The sequence below is a fragment of the Podarcis filfolensis genome (genome assembly GCF_964270895.1).
Source record: "Podarcis filfolensis genome assembly, chromosome: 14".
NCBI lineage: Eukaryota > Metazoa > Chordata > Lepidosauria > Squamata > Lacertidae > Podarcis > Podarcis filfolensis.
Genome location: NC_139616.1, coordinates 25,681,023 through 25,699,037, shown reverse-complemented (window position 1 = coordinate 25,699,037; position 18,015 = coordinate 25,681,023). Strand labels below are relative to the sequence as shown.

At 51.9% G+C, this 18,015-nt stretch overlaps 2 protein-coding genes across 2 annotated transcripts in view; both read right to left on the bottom strand.

The window, feature by feature from the left end:
- The window catches only part of MAP2K5 (mitogen-activated protein kinase kinase 5), a 933,658-nt gene that overhangs the window by 769,957 nt on the left and 145,686 nt on the right, over positions 1-18,015 (bottom strand). The gene's annotated exons all lie outside the window — the stretch shown is intronic.
- SKOR1 (SKI family transcriptional corepressor 1) lies at positions 168-17,837 on the bottom strand (the record flags this gene model as incomplete). The annotated part of the gene is made up of 8 exons (XM_083584588.1): positions 168-584; positions 2,928-2,993; positions 4,760-4,834; positions 6,968-7,042; positions 8,533-8,604; positions 11,736-11,843; positions 12,475-12,574; positions 15,858-17,837. 8 exons carry the CDS (start codon positions 17,835-17,837, stop codon positions 487-489), a joined length of 2,574 nt encoding a protein of 857 aa, XP_083440714.1. The 3' UTR covers positions 168-486.

The window sequence follows — 18,015 nt, the reverse complement described above, 5'->3', positions numbered from 1 at the left end:
AAAGTGGAAGAGGATGGAGAGGGGGGGGAGGAGGAGGCCGGCCAAGGAACTGGGCTGGGCGGAGCGGGGCGCTGGTGTGACTCCCCGTCTCACACTCCCCCCCACAAGTCAAAGGAGCTCTCCTCCGCCCCCTCTCCCGCCTTCCTTACCCTCCACCCTCTCCGAGGTCTTTTCAGTCTGCCTGTGGTCCCGATGCCATCGGCGGAACAATCCGACGCAGCCTCTATTTACACGACGGGGGCGGGGAATGGAGCGCAGGTCACTCCGGATTCCCTCGCCTGTCTTATTTACACAGCTCTGCTTCTTTCGATTCAGGCATGGCTTAGTGTCTCGCGGGCGTCCTCCCCGTCCAGGATTTCGTGAGTCTGAGTTTGTGTGGCACGCACGCCCCTCCCCCCCCATCCCGCTTCCACGCTTCTCTAGCAGCGACGACTTCGGCCCCAGACTTTTGCGGGGAGGGAGGGCGCTGGATGTGGGGAGGGTCGCTCACTGGGGCAGCAAAGGAGGCTTGAAGGAACAGTTCCCGGTGCAGTGGCGGGGAGTCAGCATTTTGCAGGAGAAGTGGTGCAGCGCGTCGTGAGCCTCTGTGGAGCGGATGCAGGAGAGAGGGAGAGAGGGAGAGAGGGGGAGAGAGAGAGAGAGAGAGAGAGAGAGAGAGAGAGAGAGAGAGAGTCAAACGCAGTGTAAGTCGTCCCACATGCCAATCCCCCGCGCCCCAACACTAATTTCTCATGGGTGGAAACGGGGTGTTAAAATCCGTGTTTTGTTTTTTTGCTTTATTTCATAAAATTTATAGGCCGCTTGATTGTAAAAGCAAAAAGCAAACCTAAAAGCGGTTTACAAAAAAGATAAAACAATGTCATTATCAATAAGAAAAACTAACAGTTTAAAAGTTTCACGAAGTTAAAACAACAATAGACTGCATTTCAGTGGGTTTGACTCTATGATTATGTGGCCAAGCACAGATTAAAACTCCTTGACAGCTGAGTGGTGTTGTTGGGGGGGAATCTTGACACACTGACTAGGCATCCTCAGAGCCAGGGGTAATGCAATATGGGGAGGGGGACCCTCTATCTTCCCAGCTCTTCCTAAGCAATTGAGCATCCAGGTACCCCATTGCACACACCCTTAGGGCCCCAAACCCTTCAAGATCACAGCCAGGGAGGCTTAATCTTCTTGAGGTCCCTGCAATCTGGGGGTGGAGCGGCTCCACCCTTGTCATTCAGGCCAGACACTAAGATCTAGCTCTGAGGTTCTGTTTTGGCAGTTCCGTCACTGAGAGAAGTGAGGCTACAGAGAACCAGGCAGAGGGCCTCCTTGGTAGTGGCTCCTGCCCTGTGGAATGCCCTCCCACCAGATGTCAAACAGATAAACAATCCTTTGACTTTTAGAAGACATCTGAAGGCAGCCCTGTTCAGGGAAGTTTTTTATGTTTGATGTTGCATTGTGTTTTAATTTGTTGAAAGTCGCCCAGAGTGACTGGGGGAACCCAGTCAGATGGGCAGCATATAAATAAGTTTTTATTATTATCTTCATCTTCATCATTGTCAACAACCATACATCCCTTTTAAATCTTACCTCTTGGTTTTATTAAAATAGTATTTATATTTATATTGTTGTTATTATTAATAACCTGGCTTGAAAATGTATCAAACCACCCTCCCTCTCTGTATCTTCACCTCCATGACTGAAGGACAAGAAACCACAGAAACTTCGAAGGAGGAAAAAAGAGGCATAAATGCCTTATACTTTCTTAAAAGGCATAATCCTATACGTTGCTATAGGGCCAGCTTGGTGCCCTCCAGGAGTTTTTGACTGCAACTCAGCTGATGAGAGTTGTTGCTCAAAACACCTGAAGGGCACCAGGTTGGCAAAGACTGCTTCCCTAGACAAAAGCACATCCTGGTGAGTTCAGTGGGGCTTTACTTCCAGGTAAGTGGTTAAGAGATGGTGGCCTTCACATGTCACTGAAATCTGTGGCACTTGCTTGCGAGTAAATGTGCATAGAATGGAGCTGCTTATTGCCCAAATGAAATGAGCCTTAGAAACAAGCTGACCTGCCTGATTGATTGATTGATTGATTGGCTGCATTTATATCCCACCTTTCCTCCAATGAACTCAAGGTGGTGTACACGGTTTCCTCCCCCCCCCCCCCCCGCAATTTAAACCTCACAACCACCCTGTGAGGTCGGTTAGGCAGTGTCTGGCCCAAGGTCACACAGTGAGCTTCATGTCCAAGTGGGGATCTGAACCCCTGTCTTCCAGGTCCTAATCCAGCATTAGTTCCTTTGTGGGCTGTTCAAAGGGAGACAGAGACCATCAATCTGTGAGGCACTTTGACTAATGAAAAGGTCCCATACACAAGATGGATGCCTATTGTGCCTATTCTGCTCCAAACAAGCCCCTGAGCATAATCTGTGCCAGTGTAGTGCAGTGGTTAGAGTCCTGGACTAGGAGACCCGGGTTCAGATCCTCACACACAGCCATGTAGGTCTCTGAGTAACCTTGGGCCAGTCACCATCTCTCAGCCTACCTTACCTTACAAGCTTGTTGTGAGGATAAAATGGGGAGGAGAACTATATTCTGCTTATGCTGGGGTGGCTGGGGGAACCCAGTCAGATGGATGGGGTACAAATAATATTGTTGTTGCTGCTGCTGTTGTTGTTTTAGTTTGTCCAGCTTCTTGGAGCAAAGGTGGGAGATAATTTAAATAAATCTGATGATGCTGACAATCTGATAATATACATATCAGTATACTCAAGATATTGCTGTTGCTATTGAATAACTACATTGATACTGATGAGGGGAGTCCCTCCGGTGAGACGTATTTGCAGAGAGACGAAACTCTGACGATGTATAAATACAGACGATACTGCCCCACCAAACCAGCAGTTTGAGGGGGAAGTTTCCCCGCATTTCCAACCAACCTTTTAGCTTCTGCTGAATGGCGTAGCGAGCTTTCCTTTCCTGGTCCAGCTCATTGCACAGGGTATCTGGAAAGAAAAGAGGAGAGTGGGTGGGTGGAGATTTGGGAGAGGGAATGAAAGGGTATTTGATCTACACACAGCCTGTCTGGCCACACTGCCTTTCATCTCTCAAGGCCCCAATAATCTGCCTTCCCTTACGCTGGTGTTTCCCAAACCTGGGTCTCCAGCTGCTTTTGGACTATGACTCCCATCAACCCTAGCTAGCAGGACCAATGGTTAGGGATGATGGGAACTGTAGTCCAAAAACATACCCAAATTTGGAAAACACTGCCTTACAATATGCTTTGACAGCTCAGCGGAAAGGGGACAAGAATCCTGCCTTTCACTCGTGACCCCAAAGAAAATGAAAAGCAACAACTGTTGAAGTTTTTAAGGTGGCTGGAGAGAGGCTTTGCTAAGGCTTATTGTAGCAGTTCTACAGGACGCAGGTGGCGCTGTGGGTTAAACCACAGAGTCTAGGACTTGCCGATCAGAAGGTTGGCGGTTTGAATCCCCGCGACGGGGTGAGCTCCCGTTGCTCGGTCCCTGCTCCTGCCAACCTAGCAGTTTGAAAGCACATCAAAGTGCAAGTAGATAAATAGGTACCACTCTGGCGGGAAGGTAAACAGCATTTCCATGCGCTGTTCTGGTTTGCCAGAAGCGGCTTAGTCATGCTGGCCACATGACCCAGAAGCTGTACGCCGGCTCCCTCGGCCAGTAAAGCGAGATGAGCACCGCAACCCCAGAGTCAGCCAAGACTGGACCTAATGGTCAGGGGTCCCTTTACCTTTACCTTTATTGTAGCAGCAAACAGTTTGCAAGGGGGGCTGGGCCTGCTAACTTCTTGCAGCAAAAGCAATGCCATTTTGCTCTAGGAAAGGGTCTAGCTCAGCAGCCGAGCATCCTCCTTGCATGCAAAAGGTCCCAGATTCAATCCCCATGGCATCTCCAGGTAGGACCGGGAAGTCCTCTGTCTAATAAACCTAGAGAGCCATTACCAAGCAGTGTCAGCAAAACTGAACTAGTTGTATTCCCTCCCCGCCATTTTTGTGTCATTGTTGCTATACATTGGAAATCAACAAACCTATATTTATATTAAAAAACATCCCTGAGCTACATCATGATGGACCCATGGGCTGACTCTGCATAAGGCTGCTCCCTATGAGTTTTAGGAGCTTAAAGAAAAGGTTGGAATGCCCACTCTGACCCACAGCAATCCTGTGGAGGGGGTGCGATCTGAAGCATGTCTTGGAAACAAGCAGAAACACTTAGGTGGCCACATATTATTAGGAGCATCTTACTGTCTTAGACCCATTGGTCCCTCTAGCTCAGTATTGTCTACACGAGCTGGCAGAAGAAGAAGAGTAGTTTGGATTTGATATCCCGCTTTATCACTGCCCTAAGGAGTCTCAAAGCGGCTAACATTCTCCTTTCCCTTCCTCCCCCACAACAAACACTCTTGTGAGGTGTGTGAGGCTGAGAGACTTCAGAGAAGTGTGACTAGCCCAAGGTCACCCAGCAGCTGCACGTGGAGGAGCGGGGAAGCGAACCCGGTTCGCATCAGATTAGGAGTCCACCGCTCTTAACCACTACACCACATTGGCTCTCCAGGGTCCCAGGCAGGAAGGCTCTGCCACTGAGCCAAAATTCCACTATTATTTATAGTCGTCGTCATCCTTTAGCAAACAGAAAGGGAAGGGTGGCTTCTCCTAGTTTGGCTTTACTGGCGAGCTCTGGCTTGGGTAATTTTGGGGTACGAGAGGGAGGAGGAGGAGGGAAAATCATCCCCGTACCCCGCACAATTTGCAACTGCTGCACCATTTCTTCGCGGTAGGCCAGTTCCCTCTTCATCTGGTCTTGAAAGTTATCTGTGGGGTTTAAAGAGGGATCTGTTACTCCCGGGAAAAAGGAAATCCGGCGAAGCGAATATATACAAACGTTGTTCCCGCGCTTCTGAATGTATCAGTCCGGATTAACTGCAGACCCCCGCCACAATCCAAAAGACACAGAAACAATTTCAGACATGCTTTTTCGTTTATAGGTTTTCATTTAAACTGGTTTATTTTTTTTCTTTTAAAAGTGCAAAGGCACCTCCCTTCCATATACAATGGTACCTCCGGTTTGTATTAATCTGGATTAATTGGTAGTTTCCTTTCCCCGTCCCGCCCCGCTTCTCCCAGAAAAACAATTTCAAAGGTGTATTTTCCTTTAATCCCCACTCTCCATTTCAACGTTTATTTTTCAGGGACAAGCACTCCCGTGTTAATCCGGATTAACTCATGGGGTTTACTCGCACAATCAATCAAGAATACAGAGAAAGCATTTCAGAGGCGCTTTTTCTTCTAATCCCGGGTTCTTTCTCGCTCTGCGCTCCCCCGCTGTCCTTTAAAGGAATCTTGGCGTCTGACCTCCCTTAAAGGAGAATGTGGGAAGCGGGGCGGAGGAGCAGCCGTTCTTGTAAACAAGCGAACAGTTTTGAAAGCGGTTGGGAAGACAAAAGCTAAGGAGGTCTGGGCGACCTTGAAGACCGGCCCCAAATCCAGGCCCTCTCGCCTCCTCCGCCCGAGACCCTTCTCCGTCCCCGCCCAGCTAGGCTTGAAAAGTTGGAGAAAAGTCTGGGTGGCGTATCTAATAGTTGCACCCGCCTTGCAGCGACCTCGCTATAGGAGTCCGCAACCCGAATCAAACACCCTGAGAAATGCATGGACTGAGTGACACTTCCTCCATCTTTAAGATCTCTCAAACAGAATAATTGAGGGGCGATGTATGAATGGAGGAATGCGCGCTTCACCTGCATGAAAAGCGATTGTAAGTCCTTTTGTTGTTGTTGTTGTTTTGTTGTTGTTTTGTTGTTATTATTACCCTCCCTTCATCGTAGCGGTTTACAATAATTTTAAACCTCATAATTATAATTGAAATTCTTTACGCTCGTAATTTATGAGGATAGGAGCGGTCCTGCTATTTTAGAGGGCAGGACAAGATTTAATTCCAGTTCAACCGCAGATTAAACACCCGACGAGGATGACGCTCTCCACACCCTTCAATAACATCGATATCTCGGTTACTCGGGAGTGAGTCAAATTCATTTCCATGGAAGCCACTTCCTAGCACTGAGGGCGTTTCATGGGAATTACTCCCAGGTAAAGAGGTTTGTGTGCTGGGAATGAATGGAAGAGGAGATTCCTTTCTCTCTCTCTCTCCTCCAATTCCCCCTGCCTTTCGGAGTGGGAAGTTCAGGTACCTCCAAAGAATCCGCCTTGCAGATACAGCAGTTCGGCTCCAAACCATTCAAGCCAAGCAGAAACTCTGCAAAGGCGCGAAAGAGTTAACCTATAAATTAGCAAATTAATAATCGATCGGCTGCTTCAGCCACGGCAAGAGCGCGGAATATCCGATATCAATTCCTGGCGCCTTCAATTGGCTGAAGGGTTTTAATTTCTGCTTTCCAACTAAACTCCGATTTCCCCTAAAGATGCTGAGAGCTTGCCGGTCAGCTCGGTGTTATTTGGACCGGACTTGGAAAGGGTTGCGCTCAGCTGCAAAGGGCAGGCAAAGACCCGTTTGGGCAAGTAAGCCAATGCAAACTTCGCAAGTGAACCCCGCATTTAGTCTTCAAAACCCACAACTAAATTTTATTAGGACCGACCGAAAGGTTACAAAACAGTGGCAAGCTTCAGTGTTCCCCAGAACTCTTCATCAGGTACAATGCAAGATTGCCTGATGAAGAATTCTGGAGAGCTCCAAAGCTTCCGCACTCTTTCCTAAAATGTTCGTTGTTCCTAATAAAGGTATCGCCCTACTGTGGATTTTAGAGGTTTCTTTGCTTTCCCTTACGAACCAACGTGTCTCCCTTGGCCTTTTGTGTACATTTTAATCGGATGGCCAAAAATCCATTAATTGCAATCCGCTTCAAGCAATGTCGCCCTTATAAAATGTTTTATTTGCAATCGTTGTAGAAACAGCGGCCCTTTACAGAGACTTAAGGAGGGCGGTGAATATACCTTTCAGACTTTGGAATTCCCGTTCCAGTTTTTTCCTCAGCTCCATTTGCTCCATGAGGAGTTTTTGCAACTCATCTGTGAAGAAAAGAATATTGGGTTGAGCCCAGAGGGAGAGTCGGGGATAAGTGGACCCCAATCCTCTCATTTCCCCATGGGGAATCATATAATTACAGAGCTGGAAGGAACCTCAAGGGTCATCTAGCCCAACCCTAATATAAGAGATTTTATTAGAGAGAGAAAAGGGGGGGGGAGATTGACAGCTAGGGCATTTAAATTCGTCAAAAAGCTATTCTATTAATTTCGGGTTGTTGCTATTTTAAAAGAAAATAAAATCAAAACAAATACACCAATGCATCGTCTCTACTAGCGCAATCCAACGCCTGTTTACTCGGAACTAAGCCCCTTGATTCCTAGGTCAGCGGGCTTCCTTGAACCCAAGCTACAAATCTGGGCTGGGGAGGTAAGGATCCTCCTTCCAGATATTCTCTCTGGTGCGCCCTGACCCGGTGAGGAACCACCCATCTCACTCTCCTGCTTGGATACTGACAAAAGACCCTTTCCATATCACAGCAGAAACCCATAGCGAGGCTGTCAATGCGCATTATGAACGGGCTCCCCCCGCCGCCGCCCCAGAGATGGATAGATAGATCTAGAAATTAGGTTCGATGGACCACAGATCTCGAGGAATCGCTGCTAATGCGTCCCTCTCAAATCTACATTAAGACAGGCAGGCGAGCCAACAGGGTCTCCTGACCTAGAAACGTGAATGAAAAACGGGGGGGGGTAGCGAAATGCGGGAGGGAGCGCGTTTGCTTCATCTGGTGACTGAAGAGCGAGGGAGACGTTTGGGCTACGGAGTGTAGACAAGAGAGACTGGATGTAGGCAGACGACGGAAAAAGAGAGAGAGAGTGTTTGCCTAAATAACAAGGCATGTATTTAATAAGAAAAGAAGAGCTATAGTCTCTCCCCGGTCTGGTGCCCGGTCAGTTGGTTAATGTAAGAGGAGTCTGCTGGATCAGGCCCATCTAGTCCAGCATCCGGATCTCACAGTTGCCAACCAGATGGGAAACCCACAAGCAGGATCTAACATAAGAGCCCTCTCCCCTCCTCTGGTTTCCAGCAACTGAGATTCAGAAGCATTGCTGCCTCCAACTGTGGAGGAAGAATACAGTCATCCTGGCTGGCAGTCACTGATTAGCCCTCTCCTCCATGAATTTATTCAGTCCTCTTTAAAGCCATCTAGGTTGGTGACCGTCACTTCCTCCAGTGGCAGTGAGTTCCACAGTTTAACTGCACGCTGCGCGAAGAAGCACTTCGGTTGGACTCCAGCAGGCTGGGGCTGATGGGAGCTGTAGTCCAACAACATCGAGAGGGCACCAGGGTGGGGAACTGAGCTAGAAGATAACAGGGGTGGAGGTCCGGGAGGGAGAATCGCTGTGGATTAGCCCTTTGTGAAAGTTATCCTTAGATGCTTCCCATTGTCCTCGACCTTCTTTGCGCAGGCCCCGCTTCTCTCCCCGCCCCCTTCCCTTGTCCAGCAAAACCACCAAAAAGGCGCTCTTACCTCTGGCGAGGTTCCCAATGTCTTTCTCCCCCAGTTGAGTCCCGGTGACGTCAATGCTGACCACCTCGTCTCCTGTGCCCAGGAAAGAGGAAAGGCAAAGGGTGAGAGCTGATTCCGCCCTCACCCCCCAAAACGCACACACACCCTGGCAAAGGCACAAGAGGAGCCAAGTGTAGGGAAACCCCCCCACCCCGCCCCATCACCTGCCCTTGGCGGGCAGTAGCAATGGACAACTTGGAGGAAACAAAAGCAGAGATGCAGTTGGTGGAGATTATCATACATTTGATAATCAAAGTTACTGTGAGACTCTGAGTCCTTCTCGACATTTGTGCACACGTTGAAAGAAAATACCTCGATCGTCCCTCCAATATCACGCGATGACATGCACGTGTGGACGGACCGGCATTGGCCCAACAGCAAGAGCTTCGCGTAACCTGTCACGGCCTCAGACACCAGGCAGAGCCAGTTCAGGCATTCAAGAGCGGAGCTGTCAAGTGATGCTCACGCACGTGTGAACTCAGCCTTCGTAGCATTGCCATCGCTTCCAGGCACACCGCGCTTGCACCCGGTCGCTAACATCTCCCCTGGGTCCTGCTAGGCTTGTCGTACCTCCTTTTTACCTACTCTATATATTATAGTATAGAGCCTTAAAGCGTGTAACAGCGGATTTTAGAAGTCTGGCACAAACCCGGCAGAACTGGGAGCACATTTACTGGACACTGTAGTCCTCGTCTGAAAAAATGGGCATAATGGCGACATCTCTCCCACACCGCTAGTCACACGACCAGACGTAACAAAGATGGCTTTGAAAAGGCAAAAGTGGCATACTAAGATGGGCTTAGAAATCCCATCCGCCTCCTTCCTTGCAGACTCAGTTTGCGCTCAGCATCAGCCCTACACACCACCCGACCATAGGCACGTGTGAATGGCCGTTCACAGATCTAAACGCCACCCAGAAGATTTGCATACTGCACCAAACGCTGGGTGCTACTAATTGCACATTAAGGTTAGACAGTGCAAAGGACCTGCGTTCCCACATCAACCAGACCGCAGCTTAAGCGGTTTCCGGGTCCTTGGGGTGCGACCCTAAGGTGTACTCAGCCGGAGAGTAAGCCCCGCCGAGTCCAGTGGCTTACTCATTGCCACCTTTCATTTACGGTAGGGGGCGATTTCCAAGGAAGCCCACAGACAGTCCCGGGACTGGCTCTCGAGTAAATCGGGCTGTTGTTGCAAAGGGGCTGAGAAAGACTCTGGCAGGAGAAAGCGTCGAAACAGCCTCGCGAGGGGATCCAGGTGTCGCCCTCCTGAATTAACTACCGACTGAAAATTTCAAGAGGGCGGTTTGGCTGGGGATGGGGGCCAGAGCAGCCGCCGCCCTGGAATGGAAACCAAGCGGTTTCTTCCCAGCCAAATCCCGCTGCTCCTTTGCGCGGAAAATTTATCACCGAAATTACAGAGAAGCGTGGAAGGTGTCGGAAAGGGAGACAGCGAGGAGTCCCAGCCCCTCTTCCCCCGTTTAAGGAGGCCTTGATTTGTAACATCTCGCTATACCGTCACCATTCCTTCGTTCTCTCTCTCTCTTCCTAACTTCAACTTTAAATATTTATTTACCATGTATTGGAGGCGGGGGGAGAGCAAACCTCTCACTGAGATCTCCAATACATCTGGCGTTTCTTCTCCCCTTTTAAACTGGGAGGGCTGCCTTATATTATTTAACTACGGTCCAATATATCAGTTCTGAAAAAAAAGATGAACTGTGCTCACTTGGGCGTAGCCAAGCGGGGGGCAGGGGGCAGTTGCCCGCCCCCAAATCAAGTAAATCAATAAAAATATTTAGCTAACTGTGGTTCAGCCCCCCTAACATAAAGCCCCCCTCCCAATAAATCCTGGCTCACGTCTTTCCCTCCTCCGCCACACGCACTTTTACTTCCGAGAAGTTTCATTCGTGTTACATTACACATTGAACTTTAGACGGAAGCCCTGGGACGGGTGGAGTTTTATACCCATCGAAGTAGCCCTAAACAGCCTTGGCCAACCTGGCGACTCCCCGCCCCCAACTGATTTCAACTACAACTCCCATCAGTTCCAGCATTATATAGCTCTGCTGGGTGGTGGGAATTGTAGTTCAAAGCAGCTGAAGTTGTTAAGAAAACCGGGGGGGGGGGACACCCCATGATTTACTTGGGAAGTCAATATTAGCCACTATTGACACGAAGGGTTGTTTCCAATGTCAGTTCGACTCAAGAGTCGACCCACTGAAATTAATGAGCATGGCTGACTTTGGTCCATTCATCTCAATGTCTCTGCTGTGCGTAGTAGGACTTCGTTGAATGCAGCTCCTAAATTAACACTCCTTTCACTGCCACTGAGTACATAGTGAAAATGCTTCCGCTCACAGCTGTTTCTCTCCCAGCCCGTCAACAGAATATGAGTGGGAACTACTGCAAAGTTTTCACTTACAAAGCCCATATCCGTGTACAGAGGCTCAGTGAAACCTCTGGCCAGAACAGGACTCATAGCAGACCCGGTTGTCTTGATGCTCCCTTTTATCCTAAGTTTGTGGTCGTCTGAGTGCAGCCAGATGTTTCGGTCAAAGAGTCCCGCCATGACTGCTTGAGGATGGTGGGACTTGAAGTCCAAAACATCTGGAGAGGATCAAGCCCAGAAAGGCTGTTTTAGGGGCTGTAACTCCAGAAGTCCTAGCAAATCTAGGCACCGAGTCTTTCGCTAACAATCAGCATCAACCAACCCTTCTCTTCCAGTTGTGAAGGAATTTATTATTATCTCGGTCAATGAAAGCAGGGGTGGCAATGAGGGCACATGCCAGCGAATTTCGGCCACCAGGAAGTCTCCTTTGGTTGAAGGTAAACCCGGCCATTAGCCAACGGGGGAAACTGGCCTGGCCGGATGGCTAAGCACCTCCAAGAGCAGGGGGCACAGCCTGGAATCCTCTGATCCACCTCCTATGCGCCGCTACTTCTGCAGGGTAGGTCTCCCAGGCAAGAGGTGCCTTTAAGAAGACCTTTGCTAACCTGGTATCCTCCAGTTGTTTTGGATTGCAACTCACATCAGCCCCAGCCAGCAGGGCCATAGGAAGTTGGGGAGGTGATGCAGTCCACAAAACCTGGAGGCCACCAGGTTGGGAAAGGGCTGGTTTCAGGGCCGCCCACCCTCCTTTTCCCAAAGTCAGCACATCATTTTACCTCGGTCGGTGTGGGCTGGGCTGGGCTGAGAGACGCTCCTTTGGTTCTGATAGGATTTCTTGCTCTCCAAATCCTCAGCTGTCGAATGATTGTCTTCTTTATCTGGTTCTTAGAGCGAATAAACCGATTTTGCAGCACAGGCAACGAAAGTATGAGCCTGATATATCCTTAATTACATAATTAAGGACAAAGTCCTCGTTAAAGCCTTCTTAGGGGACAGCCTAATCGCCTTGCAGAGGAAAGGAGCTTGCTCCTTGGGAAGCTTTTATCCCGGCCACCAGTTTTCTAACCACCCCCCCCTCCACCGACTCCTTCCTCAAGCAGCGTTTCCAGCTGCCCTCCTTCTATGGGGTGGGGGTGGGCGCGCGGCTGCGCTTTAAAGAAGTGGGCTTTGCAGAGTCTCTGTCCTTAGGAGAGTTGAAAACATTGCAATACGACCCCCGGAAAGAGCATGCTTGATTAAACGCCTGCAAGGCATAGTCTATTTTCTCCCTCCCTCCACCCCACAAATAAATAAATAAAGCCAATAGCAATATTAGATAAACAATATTGGCAGGTGAAAGTTTTGTTTTAAAAAAATGACCCCTGGTTTATTTGAAACGTCTGGCCAAATATTACTTTTTTAAGGAAGTGGAAACGTTTTGACATCAATTCAGGCAATTATTAAGACTTTTGGAATCAAACAAAAATCCCGCCCCTGATGCTTCAAAGTATCTCTAGGCACGTGGTTCATACTTACCATTCCTCTCCGGAGTGCAGAGGTAAGGGGTTGTCTGTGGGCCTAGAGGGGTGCTGGCTTTGAGAGCTTGCGACCGATCCTCTCTGTCTTGCGCATACACCTGCGAAAGAAACAGCGCAACAGTTACCTACATTTATTATTATTATTCCTATGCTCCACTGTTTATTTTTTATTCTATTTGTTAATTAATGTTATGCTGCCGTGGGAAAATCTCTCTGAAAGGAAATAAGTGAGACCCCCCCCAAAAAAAGCGTTCCAAACGCTGCCAAATTGGAAACTCTTCGTTGTCCCCCGCCCAGCTTTTCCGAAAACAAGACCCCGCTCCAGCTCAACTCAGAAAAATAATTGTCCATTGGGGAGAGGGAAAGGAGTGGGGGGTTTTCGGCGGCTGTGTGTGTAAAAGGTCTCTTGTCCAGCACAGAAAAGGCCACTTCAGCGGCGATTTTCTTAGAGGTATATTTATTGGGGACGGAAGAGGAAAATTAGCCCCCTTCCAAGTCAGCCTTGGAACTCAGGAGTTTTTCAAAGCCTGAAAGCTTCTCTCCCCTCTGACCAGCCCCCCGCCCCCGGCATCACCCCCACCTTCCCTTTCTCAGCTCCTCAAATCTAGCAGTACTTTAATTCTAGCAGCTTCAGCCAATAGATCCGGGGGTGGAGGGAGTGACGACTCTTCCTAGGTAATCCGTGTCCTTATAGTTCCCAGGGGTCGTGCCTGAAACACTTCGTGTCTAAAGAGTGTGGGGACCCAGGAAGCTGTGGGGGTGGGTGGGGGTGGATTTAGGGAGGATTCATGCTGGCGATCCAGTCTCATCGGAGGTAGTTAAAATGGGGAGGGAGAGGGGGAGGGAGACCTACTTCCTAATATTGAAAGGAGAACTCTCCTTTTCAGCTAAGCGAGACACCGCTCTCCTCCCACCCCACAGAAAGCGGGCTGGGGGGGGGAGTCGTCGCTGTGGCAGTCCCTTGACCCCTACCCGTATTGTATTATCTCGATTAGCGTCCTCCCGCTTATTCCTAGCGTCGATAATTCTCCCTCTTGTCAACTGTTTTGCGCGGGATGAGGACTAGAAACTTGCGTTGCCTCGCTGCAAGCGCGCAGCGTCTCTTGCCTGAGGACTGCGCTCCGACTTTTAGGGTCTTTGCAAGTGGGTCAGTTCATACAGCAGCGGGCCAGTCACTGCCTTCACTTAGTCTAGTCTACCTCAGAGGGTTGTTGTTGGCATTAAATGGGGGGGGGGGGGGAACCATGTGCCACACCTGGAGTCCCTTCGAGGAAAAGGTGCGCCAGAAACGCGGTAAATAAATAAACAATGATTTAAAAACTCTCTGTGGGGAGAAGGCTTCCTTCCCAAATCCATTTGATTAGAAGCGTCTTTCCAAACGCTCGCTGCCTTGGTGCGCCCCTTTGGCTGTTGCCGGAGCAACCTGGTTCAAAGCCACCGCCTCTGCCATAGAGAAATTGGGGCGAGCGAGGCAAGTCCTCTGGGCTTCTTATTAATTAGATGCCTGCTATGGCATCTGCCCCTCGATTCCGGGAGAGATGGGGCCCACCAGCCGGTCTTCACGGAAGCAGCTTTAACCCAACTCCCAGCCTTCGCGGCGCTGCGAGCTGGGATCTGTCCACGGTGCTGAAGACAGCGCAAGGGCTGCGCGGTGCCTTCGCAGCATTTGAGGTCTTTTGGCAACGGGTGGGATGCACACTTTCAAATCCGAGCCCTAAATTAACGGAACTGGAAAGGTTTTGACACTTCGACTGCGATCAGGGTCAACCCCCCGCCTTCTCCCAGCCCAGGCAGGTACAGTCTTGGAGAATCGTATCACGTGGTTCAGGGCTGGCCTGGCTCAAGCCCACGGATATCCCATCAATGCGTTATTAAGAGCGCAGATTTAGGAGGGTCTCACTAACTTGTGCTGTGTTTGCCCAGGAACATGGAAAGCTGTTTCATACCAAGTCAGGTCATTGGCTCATCTAGCTCAGTATTACTTACACTGACTGGCAGCGGCTTTCCAGGGTTGAGAAACGGGGATCTCGCCTAGCTTTACCTGGAGGCCCCGGGATTCAACTTGAGACCTTCTGCATGCAAAACAGGTCTCTAGACTACCCCTGAGCTACGGCCCGGCCTTTCTCCTGAAAATGTGGGAAGTAATTTGCAATTAAAGTGGGGGCACTTGGTCCAGCATCCTTTGCTTACCTGGCCTGTCTTTTTTTTTAAAAAAAATTAATAATTCCACAACCTACTTGAGCAGATAAAAAAACAACTTTTAAACCTCTCAGACTTCTTTTCAATCTGCAATTGAAAGCCATTCGGTCTCACGCAATTAAGTTTTTCTCAGAGTAGACCCATTGAAATGAATGGACCTATGTTAGTCGTGTTCATTAATTTTCATGGGTCTGCTCTGACGTGGACTGGTGCTGGATCCAACCATTGGTTTCTGACCTCCTTCCTCTCTCCCTTGGAAGAGTCTTCCCGCATCCCAGTCTCTTTTATCAGAGTTCACTAAAACCTTGCGCTCCTGCAGGGTCAGATTAAGAGGCCCTTAGCATTTAGAAGATTATGATGCAGCCCTCCAGTCTAGTATGTAACTCAGAATAAAAACAATACTAAAAGCGGGAGAAGTGCGCGTAGTGGGATGAAAGAAAGACTAACAAAGTTATGATTTTCCCCGACCACAGACAACCAATTCGGTGCATTTTTTTAAAAATCAAATGTCAAATTCTTAAAAATAAAATAAAATATCGGTTTGTGAGCGCGTGTCCCTGTTTTGCTGGTGCCCCAAGCACGTGCTTGGTGTGTCTATTGGGAAATCCAGAGCTGTACTCGCGAGCAAAACCTCGGAGCTCAGGGTCACTCTTTCCTAACAACTCTTGGTCTTCTAGACCAGGGATGACTCAGACTCCCAATTGTTTAACAAACTACAAACGGTCCGTCTTCCCACCTGCCTCCTTATATCAAGTAACAGGGTGGAGGAGGGCAGGGGGTCCTTATCGGGCAGGACTGTAAGCTCCTGTCTTATTAGGAACATGCATTCCTGGGCTGAGCCTGGGCTCCCAGCCTCCCTATTTCTTAGCCACTATTTTGCGCAAAGGTTATGGAAAATCAGCAAGAATAACGAAGCAGAAGGTCCCACAAGCCCGAGGTCCTGCCCTAAACCATCCATCCACCCACCTGCATCTGGCGGCCACGGCTGGGAGAAAGTCTCTCAATAACACCCCCTGCGCGCGCGACCTCCCACTCCGGCGCTGGAGAGCCGCCCAGACCTAGTTCTGAGCGACTCACGCTCTCTCCATCGTGGTGGAATTCGAGGCGAGGACGGGAGTGGCGGGAACTGGCATCGCCGCCCTTGGTTCCCACCCCGCTTCCCCATATCACCCCTCCTCGCACCTCATAGCCGCCCCTGCTGTTGCTCCTGGCCGGGGGGCTCCCTTCGGGCTCCAGGGCCTTCTCCGCAGGCTTCTCCGAAGCCGCCAGGACGCCGACGCTGCCAACGGCTGCAAGAGGCTCCTCGGTCTCAGTCAAGAGAAGCTGCTGGGGCGGAGAGGCTTCCTCGGCTTCCTCGACGGGCACCTCTTCCTCGTCCTCGTCCTCGGGAAAGCGGTTGGATTCGACGTCCACCTCGGGCTCGTCCACCGTGTCGTTGCCCGGAGAGAGGGAGCGGTAGCTGGAGCTACCCTCGCTGAGAAAGTCCGGTGAGAGGTAGCCCGGGCAGCCGGTGGGGCCTCCGTAGGCCTCGCGGGTCCCGTAGAGCTTGGCTATGCTCTCCGCGTCTTTCACGACGGGGCGGAAGGCCGACAGGTAGCTGCCTTTCCTGGGCAGGGGCAGCGGGGGCAGCAAGGCTTCGTCCCCGGAGCGCTCCTCCTCCCCGACGGCCGCAGCTCTGGAGAGGGCGCTGGAGCAGCGCTCGCCGTCGGCGGCCCCGGAGCCCGAGCCTTCCTGTGGGGTGGCGCTGCTGCGCTCGCTGCCGGACGGCTCCGACCCTTCCAGCTCCACGTGGCCGTGGCTCCGCAGGCCCAGAGGCTCTACTGCGGCGGCTGCGGCCGCGGCGGCCGCGGCCACAACAACCGCCGTGGCGGCTGCCTTGGCCTGGCTCTGGGCAGGGTAGGGCGGCACCGGGAGGCTCCCGGAGGCCGGCCAGAACATGGGGAAGGACGGGTAGACTCCGCTGTCCTTAGCCGAGCCCCCCGGCTGCTGCTGAGGCTGGGGCGGGTGGGGGTGCGGCGGCCCCCAAAACATGCCCTGCGGCAAAGCACCGGCTTTGACCTGGTCGCCTCCTCCGGCGCCTCCCAGGGAATCGTCCTGCTTTTTGGGGCACAGCCCGAAGGCGGCGGCGGGGAAGCCGTAGGGGGGCGGGAAGAGAGGCGGCGGCAGCTTCTGCAGCATCCCGAAGCCCTTGCTGGGCACCGGGATGACCGGGTAGCTTCGCACGGCGGCGGCCGGCCCGTGCGCCCCCGCGGGCAAGCCCAGCCCGCCGCGCTCCCCGGGCTGCTCCTCGGCGCCGCTGCAGCGCAGGCTCTTGTGCACCGGGGGCAGGTCTGTGGAGGAGGGCGGCGGCGGGTGAAGGGCGCTCTTGGCCGCGTGGGAGGCGCTTCCACCGCCACCGCCGCCGCCCGCCCCGTGTAAGGAGAAGGTCCGCTTGCGAGTGCCGCCGTTGAACATGGCCTTGACGTCCTCCCAGGCGTGGCTGAGGTCGTCGGTGGCCGTCTTGTCGCTGAGCTTGAGGTGGCGGCGCCACGAGTTGAAGTTGGCGGCGTCGGGCTGCGTGTACTTGGCCTCGGGGGTGCGGTGGGAGTGGAAGATGAACTTGTTGGGAGAGAAGTACATGCTGCAGTAGCTGCACTTGATGCACTTGGCCCGCGAGCTGTTGTAGCGGGCCGGGATGAAGCTGCCGCGCGAGCCCCAGGCGCACTCGTGCACCACGTCGAAGGCGAAGTTCTCCGGCAGCTTGGGCGGCTTGTGCTCGCCCAGGAAGGACTTGCAAAGGCGCTCGGCTTCCCGCTTGGTGATCATGCCGCAGCGCCGCGAGGAGATGGGCATGGCGCCGGCCCGACGGAGAATCTCCAGCTGCACCGGGGTGCACTGCACGCAGGTGATCCCCAGCGCGACCCGACGGTTGTGGATCTCATTGTAGCTGTAGTTCTTGAGCAGCGTGTTGGAGATCTGCGCCAGGCACAGGCGCTCCTGCCCGTCGATGACGAGCGACACGATGGGCACGCCATACAAGGAGGTCTCCCCGACTTGGTTGGGCTTCAGGGGGCTGGCGCCCGAGTAAGGCTGCAGCTCCTGCTTGGAGTGGGGCGAGGAGGAGGAGGAGGAGCCAGAGTCTCTCCCAGTTCCCAGCTGACTGGCGGCGGCCAGCGACTCCATCTCCCCCCCAGACGGCCGAGCTCCTGCGAAGGAAGAAGGAGAAGAAGAAGAAGCACTCAGGACGGGAGGAGGCTGCCAACATTTTCTTACGAAGTAGTGGTGGCTGCGAGGAGGGGGAAGCCGCGGCTTGGGGAGGGGGCTGGGCGGGGGAGACTCGACCCCCAGAAGCCCAGAGGCT